At 40.0% G+C, this 23,549-nt stretch overlaps 1 protein-coding gene across 4 annotated transcripts in view; it reads right to left on the bottom strand.

The window, feature by feature from the left end:
• Positions 1-23,549, bottom strand: part of LOC138757131 (WD repeat-containing protein 7) — a 686,960-nt gene that overhangs the window by 638,395 nt on the left and 25,016 nt on the right. For all 4 annotated transcript variants that reach the window (XR_011353355.1, XM_069923947.1, XM_069923949.1 and 1 more), the window contains exons 2-3: positions 3,257-3,428; positions 1,901-2,007 (exon numbers count right to left, since the gene is read on the bottom strand). Coding sequence is in view for 3 of the 4 variants with exons in the window: in XM_069923947.1 (XP_069780048.1) it covers positions 1,901-2,007; positions 3,257-3,415 (266 nt within the window). In the remaining variant the exon portion in view is untranslated. The remainder of the gene's footprint in view (positions 1-1,900; positions 2,008-3,256; positions 3,429-23,549) is intronic.

Here is a 23,549-nt window from a genome sequence, read left to right as displayed (position 1 = left end):
AAGTACAGAGACCAGAACTGGACACAGTACTCCAGGTGCGGTCTCACCAGTACCTTATACAGTTGCAACATTACCTCCCTACTCCTGAATTCAATTCCTCTAGTGATAAAGGCCAACATTCCATTTGCCTTCTTAATAACCTGCTGCACCTGCAACCTAACTTTTTGCGATTCATGCACAAGCACTCCCAAGTCCCTCTGCACAACAGCATGCTGTAGTTTTTCACCCTTTAAATAATATTCAGCTCTTTTATTTTTCTTGCCAAAGTGGATAATCTCACACTTACTAACATTGTACTTCATCTGCCAGACCTTTGCCCACTCATCCAGCTTAACTTTATCCCTCTGCAGACTCTCCACATCCTCATTACAATTTGCTCTTCCACTCAATTTGGTGTCATTCACAAACTTGGCTACACCACATTTTGTCCCCTCCTCCAAGTCATCAATGTAAATGATGAACAGTTGTGGGCCTAACACTGACCCCTGCGGCACCCCACTTACCACTCTCTGCCAACCTGAAAATCTCCCATTTATCCCAACTCTCTGCCTCCTGTCAGACAACCAATTTTCAATCCAGGCCAATATACTTCCCCGGACTCCACTTTCCTGTAACTTACTGATAAGTCTCTTGTGCGGCACCTTATCAAATGCTTTCTGCAAATCCAAATATACAACATCAACCTGTTCCCCTCTATCCACTGCACCCATTATATCCTCAAAGAATCCTAACAAGTTTGTCAAACAAGATCTTCCCTTTCTAAAACCATGCTGCGTCTGCCTGATTGAACCCTTACGTTCCAAAAGTTTCACTATTTCACCTTTAATGATGGCTTCAAGCAAGAGAGGAAGAGAAGCAACCTAATAGAAGTGCACAAGATTATGAGGGGCATAGATAGAATTGACAGCCAGCACCTTTTTCCCCAAGACAGCAATAGGCAATACTAAGTAAATTGGAGGAAAGTCCAGGCATGATATCAGAGAGGTAGATTTTTTTTTCTAAAGACAGAGTGTGGTGGGTACCTGAAATGCACTACCAGGGATAGTGGTTGCGGCTGATACAATTGGGAGATTTAAAAGACACTTAGATAGGTATATGCAAGAACATAGAGGACTGCAAGGGAAGGCAGGGTTGGATAGATCATGGAGTAAGTTTATACAGGTCCAAACTATACAATCTCATTTCATTCATTCAGTATCATGGATTTCTGTTCTCTGTTCACTTCATCCTCAAATTATTGAAAATCGAATCCGCGCAGTCTGTTCGGAGTTGGTACATTCTCCCCGTGTTTGCGTAATTTTCCCCAGGGACTCCAATTTCCTCCCACCATTCTGGAAGATGTAGGTTAGTTTTGGGCAGCACAGAATCATGGGCTGAAACGGCCTGAAAATGCTGCATGACTAAATTTTAAAAAATTAATAGCTAGACGCAGACAAATCTTCTGAATATGGGTTTTGAAAATATCTTTTAGATAGACAAGCTCTGTAAATTTGTATTTTTCTCTTACAACACAAAGCATGCTATTTCATTGGAAATGTACTTTGTTGCAAGCGCTTCTTTCAGAAAAAGTTATTAATAAAGACTGAGCACTGCAGCAAATTTGAAATGATACATCAGCAAAGATACCTTCTCAGCTTTACAATGTGTTAAGAGGAATGCCTCAGTGAACTTTTGAGTTTTCAAACTAAAACAACAAATTGAATTTTCCTCCAAACTCTGTTATTGCTCCTTGGAGCACTTTGAAAACTGAGGTTTCTCGTTTTAATTTTATGGACAAAGCTCTGACTTTTTGGTTCAATGTAAATACTTCCTCGATCATCAAGTAGTCCCATTTCAAAGTTAAAACTGGTAGCACAATTTGTAAGTTTAACCAGAAGATCCAATTCTCCCATTTACTCACCCACTTTCAGATGCACTAGCAACGTACTGTTTGTCACTGCTGGCATTAGCTTTGGAAAGGCAAGTGATCGATGATGTATGGCCAAACAACAGAGCCCTGGGAATGATCTGTGGATATACACACACTGCATAAACTTAGTTATTCCATAATTTCTACAACAAATTCCTTCAGTTTAACGTCAGGTTTTGACCATCTGTAATTGACTCTCAGACTAAAGAACTACTTTTCAAGGAAATAAACAACTTACAAAACTTAAGGCATTACATGACTTCCTGCAAGTTTCTTGGATGAAAGAAGAAAATTTTAACAAAATTAATAACTTTAACAAAAAAAAAGTACCTTCTCCCTTGAAAACATTACGAACAAAATAAATTGGTAGAGTTATCTGATACTAATGATAACTCAGAGACTATATACTGACCCAATAGTCTAAAAGTCTGTTAGATAGGGACATAGAACTCAGAAAAATGGAGGGTTGTGCAGTCGGGAAATTTGAGGCATTTGTCCAGTAAGAAAATTAGGTGTAAAAATTTACTCGCATCATGAAGGATTGAAAATTAACCCTTGTGCTCCTTCAGAGTGTGCATCTAGTTATCCTTAATTCAATTAATAATGAAGAGAAACCATTACTTATATCCAGATGAAAATGCAAATAAGTTGTACTGAGTGCAGATATGAAATTAAACTGTCTATGGCACACTGCTTCACCTCAAAAAAAACTTACACTTCACTGTATGCCTGACTTTTCCAATAAAAGGAGAATCATCAACCGAAACTATTCACCTTAAAAAAATTAGGACAAGCCTATTTCTAATGTGGTCTCCAGTTTTTTCAGCTGAACCCAACTCCCTTTTTTGTCTCTTACTAATTTTGCAACCTTTTTTGCTTCTTCCCTTATGCTCATTTTAAAATAATTTTGAAAAATAACAACACATGAGGAAAGAAAGGGATTACTTAATGTGGTATCTGAGTAGAAAAAAAGGTTGAGAACCACTGCCTTACAGTCTTTTCATGTACTCCCTGCTCAACGGTAGCATGAGAAAGATAAAAAGACTGGAGAGAATAGTAAAATCGTTAAGAGGGAGGGGCAGATTTGCAGGAAAAAAGTGCCACAAAAAATTGTAGAGAGTAAATGTCTTTCTTGATTCCAAAATCATTCTTGATTAAAATAAAATTTTACTCAATTTTGTCAAAACATTTTATGAACAGAAGGACAAGTCTTAAATCCGAGTGAATCTCTGCTCTTTTATACATCCTCATATAGCTCAGTGGAACTAGGCTGAAGGATTAAAATTGCAGAAGCTTTTAATCATGAAATATTCTATGATTTTATCATTCTGAATATTATGAACTAACCTCTATTTTTGGAGTTAAATCCCAAAGACAAATTTGCCCATCATGGCATCCTGTAACAATGGTTGTGAAATCATCCATCACCAGTAAAGTTGAAATGCAATGCGTTGGAGCTTTAGGACCCCACAGCACGATAGGCAACACCAGGCTATTTCCAGCCATTTTTACTTTTGGCCTGTTTCAAATAAGACAAATTTTAGAAGCATACAAACGTAACAGACAAAAAATATATATTAATTATTACACCGTAAAATAAAAGATTCTCAGAACTTCAGAATTTCACTGGTTGGTTAAACTCAAAACATGCTAGACAACATATTCCAGTAACCTATGAAAAACAATTATTTCTGCATTAAATCTACAAAATACACACCATGCATTTATCACAAACAAGCTATTTGCCCTCCAAAATGGTCCAACAAACCAGTCAATACAAGGGCAACTAAGGATGGACAATAAATGGTGACCTTGTCAATGATGTTTTGATCTTGTAATATACATGCACACACTATTTTTAAACTAGCCCCTCTAATGCCTTCCTTCAAGACTGTCAGATTATGAACTGTCAAGTTGCTATGTTGTGATCCTTTTTCATTCTATTTGCAATTGCAACATCATTCAAAAGCTACCACTTTTAAAATGATTTACAGTATGTTATACCAGCATTCTCAGCAATTATACTATCTACAAAATAATGAAATAATCTTTCCTCTTCAGCTCATTGTTATGCTTTGAGTACATTTTACTTTCATAAGCAAGGAGAAGCATGTCAGGCAGTGTCAAACACGAAATGGGGTTCATGTTTCGGGTCGGGACTCTTTCTCAGAGCAAAGGAGAACAGCAAGCATGAAATTGGGAGGAGAGAGGGCAAAGGGGCTAAGAGCTAATGTGATTCTGAATAGATGGTAGAGGTGCAGTAGGGAAAATCATAGAAGAGAGCACTGCAATGGGTCGGGATGATTGAGTGAAAAGTAAGTATAGGGTACCAGAATGAGCTGCAAAAACAGTGGAACAGACATGTCTGTGAGAGAATAGGAAGGAGAATTAAAAGGTCTGGTAACCAGGAATTCCAGCTAACATGCAAAGAGCACTGGTGCTTGACAAAACAGTGACCCAAATCGAGTTTGGTCTTACCAATGTAGAAAAGAGCCACAAGAGCATCAAATGCAGTGAAGTAGATTGGAGGACACCCTTTTAAAAACTTCCATTTCCCTGGCCTCCACTGCTTCATCTTTTCCATAATTGTACAATCCCAAGACACATCCATTCTCCCTCAAGAAGATCTCAAAATCCTCAGTTTCTTTCTTGAATACAGATCTGATCAACTCCCCTCTACTAATACTTTCCTCCTCTTGGTTGAACTTGTTCTTATGCGAAATAACTTTTCTTTCAATTCCTTCAATTTTCTCCAAATCCAGAGTGGAACCCATGTATGAGCTATCAGAACACACATGGGTCCCAGCTACACATGATTTTTGATCAGCTATGTAGAATAGTCCCTATACTAAACTTACTCTGGCTCCATTCTCCAACTCTCTCTCCTCCATAATAACAATTGCATTAAGACTGTCTCTTGTACCAGTGTAGAACTCAACAATTTCAACTTCACTGCCAACTTCCAACCTGCTTGAAAAATTCACTTGGACCATTTTCAATTTCTCTCCCTCACCTTTATGACCCTCTCAGTCTACAACTCAGGAAACAAATTAAATATAAACATATATTTCTAACCCATCAATTCCCACAGCTGCCGAGATTACACACCTTCACATCATCTCTCCTATCCCTTTCTCCTCCATTTCATCTATTCCCAGGAATGAAGCCTTCCGTTGCCAGACATCAGATATATCCTCTTTCTTCAAGAACAAAAACTCCCCCTTCTGTTACTGATAAGCACCCCACCAATGCCCTCCATATCACATGCTTCCCCTCTCATCCCACTACCCCCAAAACAGAACAAAGTTCCCTCTGTCTTCACTTTTCACCCACCAGCCTCCGCATCAATCACATCATGCATCACCACTTCTGACAACTTCAATGTGATCCTACTTCCATCCATGTTTTTCTTTCCACTTTTTGTCAGGACCATTTGCTCCGCAGCTCCCTGGTTCATTCTTCCTGTCCACCCATCTTTCCATCCCCAGCCCCTTGCCACTACAGGAAATTCTCACTGAGACCACAGGAAGTATGAAGCAGATTATGACACCTCAGCCCTCACCTCCAAGGCCAGAAACAGACCTTCACCAGTACCTCCTCCAATCTAGTCTATTGCATTTGGTGTTAATTGATTATAGGTTCCTCTCCATCAATGAGACCACCCTGTGCAGATGAGCGACTAGTTTGTCAAGCACTGGAACTCGATGCTCACTTACCTGCTAGAACTCCCAGTCGCTAGCCACTTTAGTTCCCTTTTCCACACAGATATCCCTGTCCTTGGCCTCATCCATTGCTCAGGTGAGCCAAATGTAAACTTGAACAGTGTATCATATTCTGCCTGCGAAGCCCACAACACTATAGTATGATTATTGCACTCTCTAATTTCAGGCTTCTGTCACCCTATCCAGTTCCACATCTGTCCTCAGCATAATAGAATTTAACCACAAGCATGATGTGTTAAAATGGCATAGGGTTTTGCAATTGAAGTTGCTGCAGTGCATCCAATAGATGATACAAGTTGTGTGTCAGTGGTGGACTGAATGGATAGTATGTGGGTGTGATAATTAATCAGAAACTGGTTTGACGTACGACTCATAAAATACTACATATTGTGAATGGGAAGTGGGTCTCAAGAGTTTTCAAAATAACAGTCTGGAAGTGTCAATCATTTCATCAAAATCAGGCAGGATGAACCATAAACAATCAATAAAATGAAGATGAAGGATGTTACTTCTAACATGGAGAGGACATAAATGCCTCAAGGGCTGAAAAGGACAATATGTCTCAAAGTCTTGAATTCAAATCTCTCTTTTCCACTTAAACTAGTCTCTGGATTGCTCTACATCACACTTCAATAATCACCATCCTTCTTCTCCAAATATGCCTTCTCTATTACTGTCACCCTCCCACTGTTCAGGTTTAAAAAGTAGTGCATATAAACAGAACACAGCTCAAACCACATCAAGTTCCCTGACAACACAACCGTGGTGGCCTGATCAGTAAGAATGACAAGTCAGTGTACAGATATGAGGTGCAGTGGCTAATAGCCAACAATGTATGTCTGAATATTTAAAAAAAAACAGAAAACATGCTGTTGACTTCAAGAGGCCCGGGGGGGTGGGGAAACACCACACCCCACAATCATTGCTGGCTCCATCGTTGAGGTCATCAAAAGTATCAAGTTCCTTGGAGCGCACTTGGCAGAAAACCTCACATGCTCCCTTAGCACAAGCTCCATAACCAAGAAAACCCAGCAATGCCTCTACTTCCTGCAAAGGCTGAGGAAAGTTCATCTCCCACCCTCCATCCTCTCTACATTCTACAGAGGACGTATCAAGAGCACCCTGTGCAATTGTATCGCCACCTGATTTGGAACCTGCATCTCCTCGGACTGCAAGGCCCTGCAAAGGATAGTGAAGTCAGCCGAAAAGATCATTGGGGGCTCTCTTCCCACCATGAAGGAAATTTACAACACTTGATGCAGGCTAAAGGCAATAAACATTGTGAAGGATTCCACACATCCCTCAAGTAAACTGTTCTCCCTTCTACCATCTGGTAAGAAGTACCGTAGCACTTGGGCCCTTACGTCCAGATTGGGCAACAGCTTTTCTCCCCAAGCCATCACACTCCTGAAATCCCAGAACATTTGGGGAGAGGGTACCATAGACTGTTACTGTATAAGTCTTAATGTGTTTAACTTCTATTCTAACATTTTTATGTAAATATGCTGCACTGTCCTGAAGAAACACTAACTCACAACCCAAAAAGTCAATAAAGACGTTAAATTCTAAATTGAAAGATTATGGTGCAGAATCAGGATATAAAGTTAACACTGTAAAAGTGAAGTAATGCCAATGAACACAGTTGATTATACACATTATAAACAGGAATCTCCTTTTAAATGGCAGACATAGACAATGTGTTATCTAGATATTAGAAGAGACAATAATTTAAATTAAACTATCAATTACAATTAAAAAAAGATCCAAGACAATCAAGAAAAATGGAAAGACTGACCTATAATTCTGATAGAGAGAGTAAACTGTATAAAAATGAACATATTTCTGAGATTACAGTATTTTTTTCAATCATTACCCATTTCCTTATCAAGAACTTTTTTTTCAAAAACTGAATAAGTTAATAAGAAAATTTCTATACAAGGTTAAGAAATCAAGAGTGGCTTTGGACAAGTTAACATGGTCATATAAGCAAGGGGTGGGGGGTATGGGGTGCAGCTAATAAATTTTAAAAACTACTATCAGGTAACTCAATTAAAATTTTTGTCAAACTTCTATCAACTTGGGGGAAAACCAGCTTGGCTCAGGATAGACATATAAATTAGAAGAGAATGTGTCTGAACATTTAATTTCTAAATGGAATGAGAAATTAGTAAGGATTAAAATACACCAATATTACATTGCATATTATAAATATGGTGTAATATATATTTAGAAAGAGGGATGGTAAACCACCAACTACCAAATATGTTGTTTAAGCAAATTCAATTAATTCCTTTTATAATGAACAATATTTTTTTTAAAGAATGGACAATAAAGGAATTAAAAGAATATAAGATTGTTTTTTGGATATTATTTTAATGACATTTGATCAATTGAAAGATAAATATGAAATATCGAATGATACAATATTTTCTTATTATTGTGGCAGAGTATCTAGAGGAGGTTTAGAAGGAATTGTTAGAGCAGCTTGCACACACACATTTTAAAACAGAATATTTGCAGGACATTTGCAGAATGCTTTTTGCAGGAGGCAACAAAGTATCAACTGCAGCATGCCTGGGAGAGCATGTGATCTTTGCAGGCAGAGGAGAAGAGTTTTTGCTCTCAGAGAGGCAGGGTGTGAAACAGAGAGAGGAGATAGAAATCAATTCAAGAAGGACAAGCTGGCAAACTCTTGAAGGCTGCCTGGTCAAAGGAGAAGACTGGCAGTATGAAAGGTGACCTGGAAGAAAGAGGATCATCTGGAGAACCCTGAAGTGGGCAAGTTTCGTCAGCAAGACTGAATGTCCTGGAAAAGGAATCTCTCTCTGAAAACCAGCAAGAACCCTCCTGAGTGGTAACCATTTGCCTGTTAAGCACCAAAGACTGGTGAACTTTGTTAATGCTAGCTTCTGTGCACAGTACAAGAATTGCCTGCAACCAGTGAGATTGGACTGTGATCCAAAGAACTTTTCTAATCTTAAATATACATTACACACACATGCACTTAGTTTTAGAGGGGGGATTAAGTAGTTATGTAGGTTAAGTAATAAGTTAAAGTTTAATTCTGTTTTCCTGTTCAATTGTAATTAAAAGCTACTTTTGTTTAAGGAACCCTGTGCAGCTGGTTTTTGGGGTCCACTGGACTCTAACATTATCAATTAAAAACATATTTAAAGGAGTAGATAGAACAGGTTTAAGGCTACCTGAGTCAAGCTGTTTTTGAATATATAATTCAACAGTTAATAGTTAACACATTAATAGTTAAAAATTTATTACAAATATGTATATTAAATTACAAAATAATAAAAATGATAAAGAAAAGCATAAATCAAAACAATGATGGGAAGAGGATTTAAATATACAGATAAAAAATACAGATATACAGATTAAAAACTTGGTCTGAACTATGTAATGGTATAATGATAAATACAAAATAATTTGTTACATGGATTATATCTTGCACCTCAAAATTAAAAGAATGGAATCCCACATTATCAGATAAATGCTTCCGTTGTGAACAAGAAATTGAATCTAATATTAAATTAAATAACAAAAAATACCTTAAAATCCAAATATTTTTCTATTAAGTAATATAAGTGATAAAAACAGTTAAAATTGGATAGATCTCAAAAATAATTTATTATAATTGCTTTAGCAGCAGCAAAAAAGTGCATAGTGACAACTTGAAAAATGGAAACATCTTTGAAAATACAACACTGATGTATTGAAATAGATAGCTGTATTCCATTAGAAAAACTTGCCTATAATTTAAGACATAGTTTTGGACAATTAAAAAAAAATCTGGGAACCATATATAAAGTTCATAGTATAATGTATGTTTCTTTTCTTTGGCTTGGCTTCGCGGACGAAGATTTATGGAGGGGTAAATGTCCACGTCAGCTGCAGGCTCGTTTGTGGCTGACAAGTCCGATGTGGGACAGGCAGACACGGTTGCAGCAGTTGCAGGGGAAAATTGGTTGGTTGGGGTTGGATGTTGGGTGTTACTGAATATTATACATATTATTTATTGAGTCAGTAAAAATTCAATAATAATCTGATGACACCCTTTTTTTGAGGGGGTTAATTTTGGGGGGAGGAGAGCGAGGAGGGATGGGAGAAAATGGAAAATATCACGTATATTTATGAATTTACATATGTAAAGCATATAGCTTTGAATTATTAAATTTACAAAAACACTATCTCATCTTTACCGTGCAAGCATGATAGAAACGGTAAATAAAGGTGACTTGACATCATTGGGCATGGAAACAGGCCCATCAGCCCACTATGTCAGTACTAACCATCAGGTCGTAATCTCATTGTCCAACACTTGGCCACAGCTTCCATCCCATCCCATTTCAACCTAATGAAAATACCTGCTAACACCACTCTCATGTAGTTTGTTTCAGATTCGACCATCCTCAAGGTGGAAAAAAAAACTTCCTCTGGTTATAACCACCTCTAACAAGAAAAGTTTCCCTCCATCTACTCAATCCCATGTAAATCTAAATGAAACAAAAAAGACAACATGGGGAGAATGTACAAACTCCTGACCGACAGTGCCATATTTAAACCCAGGTCTCTAATGCTATAACAGCGATGCACTAACTGCTATACCAGTGGTTCTCAACCCTTTTCTTTCCACTCACATACCACATTAAGTGTTTCCTATGCCACAGGTGCTCTGTGATGAATAAGAGATTGCTTAAGGTGGTATGTGGGTGGAAAGAAAATAGTGCCAATTGACGCATTATGTGCACTGTTTCATAACTCCAAAGGAAATGAGCCAATGACAGTCTTTCTCAAGCAAAATACTTCAGTAACAACTGGGTCTAGAACAATGGTTCTCAACCTTCCCTTCCCACTCACATAACACCTTAAGTAATCCCTTACTTATCACAGAGGATTTATAGCATAGGAATTACTTAACATGAACTATACTAACCATGTTGTTTTTTCAGCTTCAAAAACGGAGCTGAACAGACGTCACTTCTGGGTCCAAAAAATTTTATATAACTGAAGATTTCGCATAACCTGAACCTGATTTTGGATAATCGGAGCTGTACTGCAGTTGCAATACACTTTCAGATTATAGCACTTGTTTATCTTATTAGAGCTGTTAGTCTTTGATTAGCCAGAAACTGATCATCATTATTCCTTAAACTGCAAAAATGCACCAAATTCAATGTACAGCATCACAACTGCCTATTTGCAACTATTCACATCACTGCCCAATTGTTGGCATGAATTTCTACTGCTCATATCAATCCAACACTCTTCCAGTCAATGATTATGCCTCAGGCATGGAACATTGTGTCCTCATGGCTGTACAGCAAGCTTTAGATCGTTGAGAGCTAAAAGCCCCTCCAGTGGCAGCAATAATTTTCAGAAAATAAATGAAGGGATTAGCATTTGAGAAATGTTTGACGGCTTTTGGGCTGTACTCCTTGGGGTTCAGAAGAATGAAAGGGGACTTCATAAAAGCTTTTTGAATGGTGAAAGGCCTGGACAGAGTAGATGTGGCAAAGTTGTTCCCCTTGGCAGGGAAGTCCAGGACAAGAGGGCACAACTTCAGGACTGAAAGGTACCCATTTAAAACAGAGATGCAGAATTTCTTGTGCCAGAGAATGGTGAACCTCTGGAATTTGCTGTCATGAGTGGCTGTGAAAGTCAAGTTATAGGGTGTATTTAAGGCAGACATTGATTGGCATCTAAATAGTCAGGACATCAAAGATTATGAAGAGAAGGCAGGGGAGTGAGTGGGATCAACTCATGTTGGAACGGCAGAGTATATTCAATGGTCCAAATGGCCTACCTCTGCTGCTATATCTTAAGGTCTAATATAAATAAGAATTTGTATCATGCATAATACAAAATCTATTGATAATAAAAATTGCTACATGATCATTTGCATCCCAAACTACTTATTTAAGTGCATGACCGTGTAAAGCAAAATTTGATTTTATATTGCACAATTAATGTGGGGAAATATCCTGGGAATTTTCATACAATTACTGTATATCAAACAAAATTTCACAAGCGCACCATATTCAATGTTAGGATTGCTGACCTAAAGCTTGATCATATAAGAAATCTTCAAAATAGGAGACAAATCCAGAGTTTTAGCCAAAATAATTGAAAACATTGCCACCAATATCGAGGCAAGATTTATAAGAGATCAGAATGAGAAAAGTGCAAAGATCTCACAAACATATTGGAATGCACAAAGCTACAGATGTACAAGGGTCACGGAGAGATTTCAAAACAATGGTAACACTCAAATTGAGGTGATTTTTTTGAATATCAAGTTTAATTACTGCAAACAAAACTTCGTTTCTTATTTTAATGTTTCCTCCTTTGCCTTGCACAATTTCATCCCATGACTCAATGCCTCTGGTGCAGGGCAAAACAAGTCAAAGTTACCTATAATCATTACTAGGAGCTGCAAATACATTGTGCTCAGAGTAATTTATTCTGATTTTTTCAATTCTCCACCCAAAAGCTTTTCCCATCAGTCGGGGGTTCCTTCTTGCTTCAAAAGAGAATCAATCAATTTGGTGCCCAAGAAGAGCAGAGCAAGCTGCCTCAATGACCATCACACCCAGTAGCCCTCACAACTACTGTGTTGACATGCTTTGGGACGTTAGTCATGGCCAGAATCGACTCGAACCTGAATAAAGATCTGGGCCTACTGCAAATACAATGTTAGAGGCTCTCCACTCAGCTCTGGAACACCTCAACCTGATGTGTGTGTTTCAGTTGTCTTGTTCAGTGGTTCTCAACCTTTTTCTTTCCACTCTCATACCAATTGAAGTAATCCTTATGCCATCGGTGCTCTGTGATGAGTAAGGGATTGCTTAAGGTGGTATGTGAGTGCGAAGGGAAGGTTGGGAATCACTGCTCTAGACCCAAATGTTACTGAAATATTTTGCTTGAGAAAATTGTCATTGGCCCATTTCCTTTGGAGTTATGAAACCATGCACATAACAAGTCAATTAGGTACGATTAAAACAATGATTTCAATCTTTTTCTTTCCACCCACATACCACTTGCACAGGACAGGAAAAGACTACAGAGAGTTGTGAACTCGGTCAGTGACATCATGGACATCAGTCTTCATTCCATCTACAAGAAGTGGTGTCTTAAGAAAGCAGCCTCGATACTCAAGGACCTTTCACAATGAGGTACAGAAGCCTTAAAATGAATACCCAGCAGTATAAAACCAGCTTCTTCTCCTCTGGCATTAGATTTCTGAATGGACAAAGAACAACAGACACAACCTCATTTTCTCTACTTTTGCACTAATTTATTTTTTTTAATGCAATTTATAACAATATTTGCATCTGTAATGTGCCGCAAAAACATCAAATTTTGTCACGTTCATAACAATAAATTCTGATTCTGCGCTCCTTGATAACATTATTTCTAATACAAACAGCTTTCTTCATTAAACATTCCTGCTGTAGGTCTTGTTTCCAGATCTATGCGATGAGATTTGATGCAAAGTGTAAGAAAATACTTGCAGGTTGTTAACCTGTTTACAAATATATGAATGGGTTACAAAATACTGCTTAAATAATTCATTAAAATTTGTACTAAAGGAAATATACCATTTTATAAAAAAGAATCTAAAAGGGACCTAGGTACCAAAAGACCAGCAATGCATTACTAGGAAATTACTGTTAGTTAACAGACTCCTGAAAGAACGTCATACAAACAAAATTATGCTGCCTTTGCTCGGTGCTAACTGATTTTGTAAAAGCATGTCTGCACTGTGTTTTTCTTGCTGTATTATGTATACAAGTCCATATAATCGGAAGACCTCTCCTGGAGACAGCTTGTAAAGGCAACCGTGAAGAAGACTCACCAACATCTCTACAAGTCTGAGGAGAATTATCTATCAAACCTCTACGGACTAGTTAGTAAGAGAATAGGTCTCGATTAAGGTGGTCTTAGAGCGACAGAAGATGAGCACGGTCTTAGGCTGACATTTCTCACCTATATTTTCCATGAAGATCATGGAAGCAAGGAAATTTATGGAAGAGAATAGTGAAACATATCCACATAATAAAAAGAGGTATTTGCAGTCTTAAGGGCAATAAAGGTGAATAAATCTCAGGGTCTGACCAGGTGTATTCTTGAACATTTTGTGAAGACATTTTACATTTTGAATTTTATGACAGTAACTCCTTCTAAGAGTTTGTCTGGCAGTTCATTCTAATATTCTATCCCACGAATTTCCATTTTTTTTGAGGAGGTAACCAAGAGTCAAAGTCAGAGGCATACAATATGAAACAGGCCCTTTGACCCATTAGTTCACGCCGACCCAAATTAGCAGTCTGGGCTAATCCCTTTTATCTATATTTGGTCCATATCCCTCAGCCTCTCCCATCCACAAATCAGTGTAAATGTTATTTGAATGTTGTTATAATGCCCATTTCTACTTTTTCCTCTGGCAGCTCATTCCAGATGCGGAGTTTATAAAATTAAGTGGCACAAAGATAATAAATCTTTTTCCCAGGGCAAACTAGAAGGTACAAATTTAAGATGAGAAAGTAAATATTTAAAGAGGACCTGAGGGATATGTTTTCCAGAGGCACAATGCTGGAATATGGAACAACTGCATGAAGTAATAGACGCAGGTACATTGACAATCTTCTCAAAAACATTTGGACAGGTATATGGACAGGAACGATTGAGAGGGAGAATGGCCAAATACCGGCAAATGATATTACTTTGCATTAATATCTTGGTTGGCATGGACAAGTTGGGATGAAGGGACCTTTTCTGTGTAATACAACGCCACGAAAACAAAAAACAGCCTAACATTAAAAATATTTTAAATTACTTTATTTTTGAACTTGCCTAAATAAAACTAACTTTTTTTGACATCGGAAAATGGACTCCAGATTTATTTTCTGTTTCATTTTATTTTGTTTTAACCTCAGCAATTATGAAAATTCCCACAGCTAAGAACAGGCAAAATTTGCCTGCAAAATATGTTTTCCCCAAATACCCAAACAAATCATCAATGTGTTAATTTCCCGAATAATGCACTATTATCAATTCAACACAGCATTTATAAACATCATATAAAAATTACCACCCAATTGCAAGAGAATTTTTTTCTCATCAAAATACAGAAAATTTCACACAAGTTATCACTGCAACTATTACACTGGACAACATCCTACTTCATATAGTTACATAATCTCAAACCACGATGAAATTTGTTGTTTTACCAGTCTGTTTTAGAAATTGTGCAAATTAAACAAGAGTACCACGAAGATCATGAAAGAATATTCATTTTTTGACTTCTCAGAAATGCTCCACTGAAGAATTAGAATTTTATAGTCAAGTATTTTATGAGCCAAGATCCTTAGTGACATTTAACACATTGCCATAAATAAGAATGAGATGCTGATCTACCTGTCGGACACTGGCCATTTCTCTTTGACAGATGAAAAATACCGAGATTTTATAAATATTTTCCACATGTTCTTGCAAGCAAAGGAATACATGATCAAGTCAGAGATATTACCCACTCTGCTCCAACTGAGCTTGAATATCCAAGCTTCTGGTTAACTGAGAACAAAACCAACAATTTCTGGAACTGATTTGTCTGCATCATTCTGCACAAGGCAAATCAATACTTGGAGCTATTGGTGGCGAGGCACGTTCAATGAAACGTCACTTTTGAGAATCAAATGTTTCATGTTGGGTCAAACGTTACCTCTGCTACTACTTCATGTTGAACAAAAGCTTCAGGGATACAATGAAAAGTAAATCAAGTTTAACTTCTACTGCCATAATCAAAAGAGACACTGACTTTTCAACAAAAAGACAGCAGCTTATTATAAAAATAAATGATCCTAAAACACAAAAGATGGAAACAAAGTACAAAATTAGAACATATCACTTTTACCAAGACTATAGATAAATGTAAATTTTCTTGTCATTTGACTAAATTAACAGATTACTGGTAATCTTAGCCTTGCATGAAATCAAATGAGATTATATACTACATTCAAAATATTTTGTCACACATGAACAACAGTGGAACATAATAGTTGGGATCCAAAACAAAAAATTGCACCGTGAAAAAGTGAGGTTGTGCTAAATTGGGGTTTTACTTCTGTGTACAATATATACATTTATTGATCACGGCAGAAACCCCCCCCACCCCCCCCCCACCGTTCTCAGCAACACACACTACCACCCCCCTGCAAAATGCGATGAATTCCCCAAGATAAACATTATTGTACTTATCTTAATCATTTAGACGTGCCACTTTGAAACATCTGCTGCATCCCTGGTACTGCATCTTTTAAAATGGGCTTGCTTAACATCCTATCTCAAAGAATGGAACGTGGACATTAATGGGTCCAATGACTCATCACGTTATATCCAAATTAACGTTAAATCAGGGCGCATTAGTAATATCTTATTTGCAAACAGACTTGAACCCCCACAAGTAGTTATTCAAAGGGAAGAGGATGTGCAGGGCAGTGGCAGCCAATGTTCCCGCTAATTTTTAGTAGTCTGTGTGCGCAAAACTCTTATGTTGTACAAACTTTTTCCTGCGACAAAAGTGTGTGCGCACTGAATGCTTGTGCAAATGTAAATTTGAAATTGTTTCAAGATCATTTTGACACGGGAAAGTCAAGTGATGGCGTAGGGACCGCAGCGCTCCCTTACAGCACCTGGGGATTTTAATTTTAAAAAGTGATAATTAAATTAAGTTTTTAACTATTAAAGTTAATTTAAAGTCTTTTAAAACTACTAATAACTTTAACTACAATGTCGCCGAAAAAAGAAAAAAAGCTGAAAACTACACTGAAGGAAAAATGTGAACTGAAGAGAGAAAAAGAACCTGAGCCTATCTCTTCAAAGAAGCTGGCAGTCAGAGTTCTTCTTTGATCTGCTGGAGACAGACCTGGAGATGGACCATCTCACTGAGCCATCCCTGCAGCTCTCCACAATGATGGCGCCATCCCAAAAACAACTTCCACACAGCATGTGCGCGAGGAGTCACACATGCATGCTACAGATGAAAAAGTTAAAAGGAAAAAAAATTTTCATCCCTTTTAAAAGGCCAGTCCAATGCTCCAGGTCTGCAAGAAGATGATTTTTCTGGTATGGAAGAGGATTCTAGTGATCTTATAAGTGAAGATGAAGATACAACTACAGAAGAAGACAAATTTAAAGGCAAGGCCTTTAAGAAGAAAATGGCTAAAATTGATAATCTTGCAAATGCAATAGAAAATAATTTTAAATCTTTAATTGGAGAAATACAACAAGATAATTTTGACACAGCCTATCACCCAAGGCTAATAAAACTATATTGGTATGTTTAATATAATACAAGTATGTCTGCATTCTACAAAGTAACGTATTTAGTTAAGATTTTATTCGTTACAGTACTTTGAACTGCTTTGTTTAGTTTGTGAGCAGTTTAATTTTCTTTGTGTGCTGGTTGCAAAATGTGTGTGTGTGTGTGTGTGTGTGTGTGTGTGTGTGTGTGTGTGTGTGTGTGTGTGTGTGTGTGTGTGTGTGTGTGCGTGTGTGTGTGCGCGCGCACAGCTTAGAGGGAACAGTGGTGGCAGGGTTAATTAAAATATTTAACAGTGCAAAATGAGTTCCTAACAGGGGCAGATTTATCCTAATCCTAATGTAAAATTGCTCATGAGCCATCAACTTTCCAGCAGATTTTTATTTTTGGCCTCTTCAGATACAACTTGCAGTATGTTTATGTATAATTTAATTAAGTACTTGAATTATTCTATTCTGAAGATAAATAGTTGCAAAAGAAATAGGAAGGCAGGTAAACTTAAATACAGAGAATTAAAGCGCAACTGAATTCACATGTCTGAGCCAGAAACAAAGACAAAATGAAAACTGAATTTGTACTGGACCAGCATGGAATTAGTTCATACAGCTAAAGTGCTGTCACTCACGTCTGGTTAAACCAAAACAACTCTGGCATTACTTTAAAAAAATCTGAAGAGGGAAATCTTCAATCCCATCCAACATCTCAATCACAGGGGCTTGGCTTTCATGAGTAAGATTTTGAGAGTTATGCCTAAAATGTTTTCAGTCTTGGATCACATCCAATATCTTACTTTGAGTCTCGGCACTCTAATAAGTGCCAGGTTTCAAGTTCCACAAATTTCACCCATGAACAACCTGTATATACTGTATCAATGTCCAGGAGTTTGCAGAGGTTTGGTATGACCTGGTATGATGGCGCTGCAGCCCAAGGGCTACACCTTCCATCACACTGATCTGGAAAAACCAGGGAAGGTGGCATTTGTGTCGTCATCAATTCATCATGGTGCACAAAGATGACGGACATCTCCCAGTCCTCCTCCCCTGACCTGGAACATCTGGCAATCAAGTGTCACCCATTCTACCTGCTGAGTGAGTTTACCGCCATCTTGCTGGTCGCATTGTACATTCCGCCTCAGGCTAATGTCAGGCTGCCACTGGAGGAACTGAGCACTGTGATAAACAGCCATGAGACAGAACATCCGGATCTCTTCCCGATCAATCAGGCAAATCTGAAGTCGTCTCTGACAAACTACAACCAACACATCACATGTGTGACCAAGGGAATCAACGTGCTCGACCATTGCTACACCACCATGCAAAACATATACTGAGCCACACCACAATCACACTTCAGCAAGTCTGATTACCTGGCTGTATTTATACTCCCGATGTTCAAGCAGAGACTGAAGACTACAGCACCAGTGGTGAAAACGAAGAAGGTATGGTCAAGGGAGGCAGAGGAGCATCTGCAGGACTGCTTTGAATCAGTGGACTGGAACATATTCAAGAATTCATCCGTAGAATTCATTTTTGTTTCCCTTATTTCAAGTGAAACATTATGCAGCCAGTCTTCTCCTCTTGTATGGACCACAAGGGTTTTGACCAGACTGAACTCAGAACTCACAACCCATCTTCAAAATGAGATTTTTCCCACCAGCTTGTCATGTTCCAGTCCTTGCTGCTGAACTATAGAACTGAATAAATTCTCTCTCTCTCACACATATAAAACCACATGACCCTCTTAGAACAGCAAACTGCATTCAGACAGACTGCAGCACCAGACCTAATCTTCGAGTCTGTTCATCTGTTGCTTTCCAAAACAATAATCTATTACTCCACAGCATGTCCAATTAACACCTACTTGTGAAGTCCTTATGGGCATTCTTCAAAGTTTTTGCAAAGGCACTCGGAGCCTGGACTGTCTGGCTTGAGCAGAGCTCTGGCATTTTAAATGATATCTGTTTTGAAGTGTTTGTATCTGTGTGTGACCTAACTAAAAACCCCACAATCTATCTCCTTTAACACATATTTATATACAATATAATATAATCCACCACAGTACTGACCAGCTGCATCAGCCTGGCACGGGTGCACGAATATCTCCAGAGGCAAGTATATCACAAGCTAAACTCTCCCCACCATAGAGAAAAACAACATGAAGTGTTGCCGTCAGAGAGGAGCAGCAGTCATTAAAGATCCACGCTGCTCAGAACATGCTCTTTCTCATTGCTGCCATCAGGAAAGAAGTAGCAGGTGTCACAAGACTTTACCATCAGGTTCAATAGTTGCTACCCTTCCACAATCAGACTCCTAAACAACAAACAGAGACTAATTTAAGGACTCTTACTTTATGTGTGATTCATTATTGATTTTTTTTGTATTGCATTTAGTTTTTATTTTGCTCTTTTGTATATGTATCTTTTCTTGAGTATAGTTTTGTTTTGCACTACCAATAAGTAGAGGTTCCACCTGGCCCAATGGAAAAAGAATCTCAGGGTTGTTTGTGATGTCATGCATGTATTCTGACAATAATCTGAACTTTGAGACCAGAGGTTGCAGCAATTTAATTAAAAACACCGTCGGCTCCTTTAACAAGCCTTTTATAGTTTGTACAGAGCCACTTGCACTTGGATCGGGCAGTTAGACCCTGTGGGGCAGGGATGTGTCTCTGCTCCACACTCTCCCAGGTACACAGCAGCAGCAGCACCGCCATTTTTTTTAAATCAAGATGTAAATGGTCCTGTACAAGTCGGCAGACAACGGGGCTAAGGGCATACCCAACATGGCCCTCATCCTGAGGATCATCGTTTGTGTGAGGCTGCATCAGACTGTGCATGGAACCAGAGTATGAGGGCACCAAGAACTGCTATATGCCAAAGTTCCTCCTGTCCCAAGTGTGGCAAAGGGTGGACCTGTCCCTGTGGGAATGGCCCCCAATGCCATGCAATGTCCCAATCAACTGGACTTTGCTACACTATCTATCCTTCGTGGAAATTTTTTTTTTTACAGTTAAACACCTTAGACCACAAGTCCATCAGACAGTAGTCAGCAAGAAACTTCCTGCACAGAGCGAGGACTCGATAGATACTGTGGGATGCTTCACCGAGCAGATCACCCAGGTCAATGGCAAACTAACTCATCGCCAGTGCTCACAAATAAGCACCAGGACTAGCCTGACTGGCAGTGAGAGGAGCCCACCTGGTCAAATCCTCCCTGTAAATTAGGAAGATCACCCACACAACACACAGTCCCTGAGATGTCTGCAATGGATTGGAGGCAGTTGCCCACCTCTTTGCAGAATGTAGACTTGGTAATAGTGTGTGAACAATAATGCAAGGGTCCTTGTCACAGTTCATTCCCAGCAGCAATGTGACAGCTGTTCCCAGGGATGCACACAGAGAAAGACATCCAGAATTGTGGGATGACTTTCAAGTTGTGAAAATTCCCTTTGGCCTGCCTGAAACTTGCAGGTCTTTCAGCACACAGCGATGTCAGTGAGGGAATGCTGCCAATTGGCACATTCCAGACTACAGGAGTACGTGCTAAGGTACACACTGAGCCTTGGCGCAGAAAATATGAGGGCACTGTGGGGAAGGACCACAGATGAGAGTCCTTCAAGTCACCAGTCATTGAGGAGATGAGACACAGAGGGAAGAGTACTAACAAGGTGCCACAGTGGTTGCAATGGTGTAAACAGTATATGCAAGAATGTAGAATGATGGGAATGTATGGACTCAACACAGAGGGTACAAAGAGATTTCAAACTTTGTTCCTTTTTGTAAATAATTTATAGTGAATAAAGTCTATTTTTGGAGAAAAAAGGAGTTTATTGTCATATACACAGGAGCAATGTGCAAATTCTTATTTGCTGTAGCCAAACAGGTATGCAAGATACATTAACCACAATTCTTCCTTCTTTCTTTGGCTTGGCTTCGCGGACGAAGATTTATGGAGGGGGTAAAATGTCCACGTCAGCTGCAGGCTCGTTTGCGGCTGACAAGTCTGATGCGGGACAGGCAGATACGGTTGCAGGGGAAAATTGGTTGGTTGGGGTTGGGTGTTGGGTTTTTCCTCCTTTGTCTTTTGTCAGTGAAGTGGGCTCTGCAGTCTTCTTCAAAGAAGGTTGCTACCCGCCGAACTGTGAGGCGCCAAGATGCACGGTTTGAGGCGATATCAGCCCATTGGCGGTGGTCAATGTGGCAGGCACCAAGAGATTTCTTTAGGCAGTCCTTGTACCTCTTCTTTAGTGCACCTCTGTCACGGTGGCCAGTGGAGAGCTCGCCATATAACACGATCTTGGGAAGGTGATGGTCCTCCATTCAGGAGACGTGACCTACCCAGTGCATTTGGATCTTCAGCAGCGTGGATTTGATGCTGTCGGCCTCTGCCATCTTGAGTACTTCGATGTTAGGGATGAAGTCGCTCCAATGAATGTTGAGGATGGAGAGGAGACAACGCTGGTGGAAGCGTTCTAGGAGCCGTAGGAGATGCCGGTAGAGGACCCATGATTCGGAGCCGAACAGGAGTGTGAGTATGACAACGGCTCTGTATACACTTTGTGAGGTTTTTCAGTTGGTTGTTTTTCCAGACTCTTTTGTGTAGTCTTCCAAAGGCGCTATTTGCCTTGGCGAATCTGTTGTCTATCTCGTTGTCAATCCTTGCATCTGATGAAATGGTGCAGCCGAGATAGGTAAACTGGTTGACCGTTTTGAGTTTTGTGTGCCCGATGGAGATGTGGGAGGGCTGGTAGTCATGGTGGGGAGCTGGCTGATGGAGGACCTCAGTTTTCTTCAGGCTGACTTCCAGGCCAAACATTTTGGCAGTTTCCGCAAAACAGGACGTCAAGCGCTGAAGAGCTGGCTCTGAATGGGCAACTAAAGCGGCATCGTCTGCAAAGAGTAGTTCACGGACAAGTTGTTCTTGTGTCTTGGTGTGAGCTTGCTGGCGCCTCAGATTGAAGAGACTGCCATCTGTGCAGTACCGGATGTAAACAGCGTCTTCATTGTTGAGGTCTTTCATGGCTTGATTCAGCATCATGCTGAAGAAGATTGAAAAGAGGGTTGGTGCAAGAACGCAGCCTTGCTTCACGCCATTGTTAATGGAGAAGGGTTCAGAGAGCTCATTGCTGTATCTTACCCGACCTTGTTGGTTTTCGTACAGTTGGATAACCATGTTGAGGAACTTTGGGGGGCATCCGATGCACTCTAGTATTTGCCAAAGCCCTTTCCTGCTCACGGTGTCGAAGAATTTGCTGAGGTCAACAAAGGTGATGTAAAGTCCTTTGTTTTGTTCTCTGCACTTTTCTTGGAGCTGTCTGAGGGCAAAGACCATGTCAGTAGTTCCTCTGTTTGCGCGAAAGCCGCACTGAGATTCTGGGAGAACATTCTCGGCGACACTAGGTATTATTCTATTTAGGAGAATCCTAGTGAAGATTTTGCCTGCAATGGAGAGCAGCGTGATTCCCCTGTAGTTTGAGCAGTCTGATTTCTCGCCTTTGTTTTTGTACAGGGTGATGATGATGGCATCACGAAGGTCCTGAGGCAGTTTTCCTTGGTCCCAACAAAGCTTGAAAAACTCATGCAGTTTGACATGCAGAGTTTTGCCGCCAGCCTTCCAGACCTCCGGGGGGATTCCATCCATACCTGCTGCTTTGCCACTTTTCAGTTGTTCAATTGCCTTATATGTCTCTTCCCGGGTGAGGAGCCTTAGGGGCTGTTGAGGGAGCTGGAGCAGGGCGGAATCTTGGACTGAGCGGTTGGCACTGAAAAGGGATTGGAAGTGTTCTGACCATCGGTTGAGGATGGAGATCTTGTCGCTGAGGAGGACTTTGCCGTCTAAGCTGCGCAGCGGGCTTTGGACTTGGGGTGAGGGGCCGTACACAGACTTTAGAGCCTCGTAAAAACCCCTGAAGTCGCCAATGTCCGCGCTGAGCTGGGTTCGCTTGGCGAGGCTAGTCCACCACTCATTTTGGATCTCCCGGAGTTTGCGCTGAAGATGGCTGCATGCGCGACGGAAGGCTTGTTTCTTCTCTGGACAGGATGGCTTTGTAAGGTGAGCCTGGTGGGCAGCTCGCTTCTTTGCCAGCAGCTCCTGGATTTCCTGGCAGTTTTCGTCGAACCAGTCCTTGTTTTTCCTGGAGGAGAAGCCCAAATCCTCTTCAGTGGATTGCAGTATGGTAGTCTTCAGCTGATCCCAGAGGGTTTCAGGGGACGAGTCCGTGAGGCGGATTGCATCCTCGAGCTTTGCTTTGAGGTTTGCCTGGAAGTTTCCTCTCACTTCGTCTGACTGCAGGTTTCCAACATTGAACCTCTTTCTGGGGGCTTTACTGTTCCTGGGCTTTGGCTTGAAGTGAAGGTTGAGCTTGCAGCGAACCAGCCGGTGGTCAGTGTGGCATTCCGCGCTGGGCATGACCCTGGTGTGGAGCACATCTCAGTCTCTTTCTCACACCAGGACGTAGTCCAGGAGGTGCCAGTGTTTGGATCGGGGATGCATCCAGGTAGTCTTCAGGCTGTCCCTCTGCTGAAAAAGGGTGTTTGTAATGACAAGCCGCTGTTCTGCGCAGAGCTCCAACAGGAGGCACCCATTGT

This window comes from Narcine bancroftii, chromosome 3 (assembly GCF_036971445.1).
Source record: "Narcine bancroftii isolate sNarBan1 chromosome 3, sNarBan1.hap1, whole genome shotgun sequence".
Taxonomy (NCBI): Eukaryota; Metazoa; Chordata; class Chondrichthyes; order Torpediniformes; family Narcinidae; genus Narcine; species Narcine bancroftii.
Note: the sequence above shows the minus strand (reverse complement) of the source record. Positions and strands in the feature narration are given on the sequence as shown.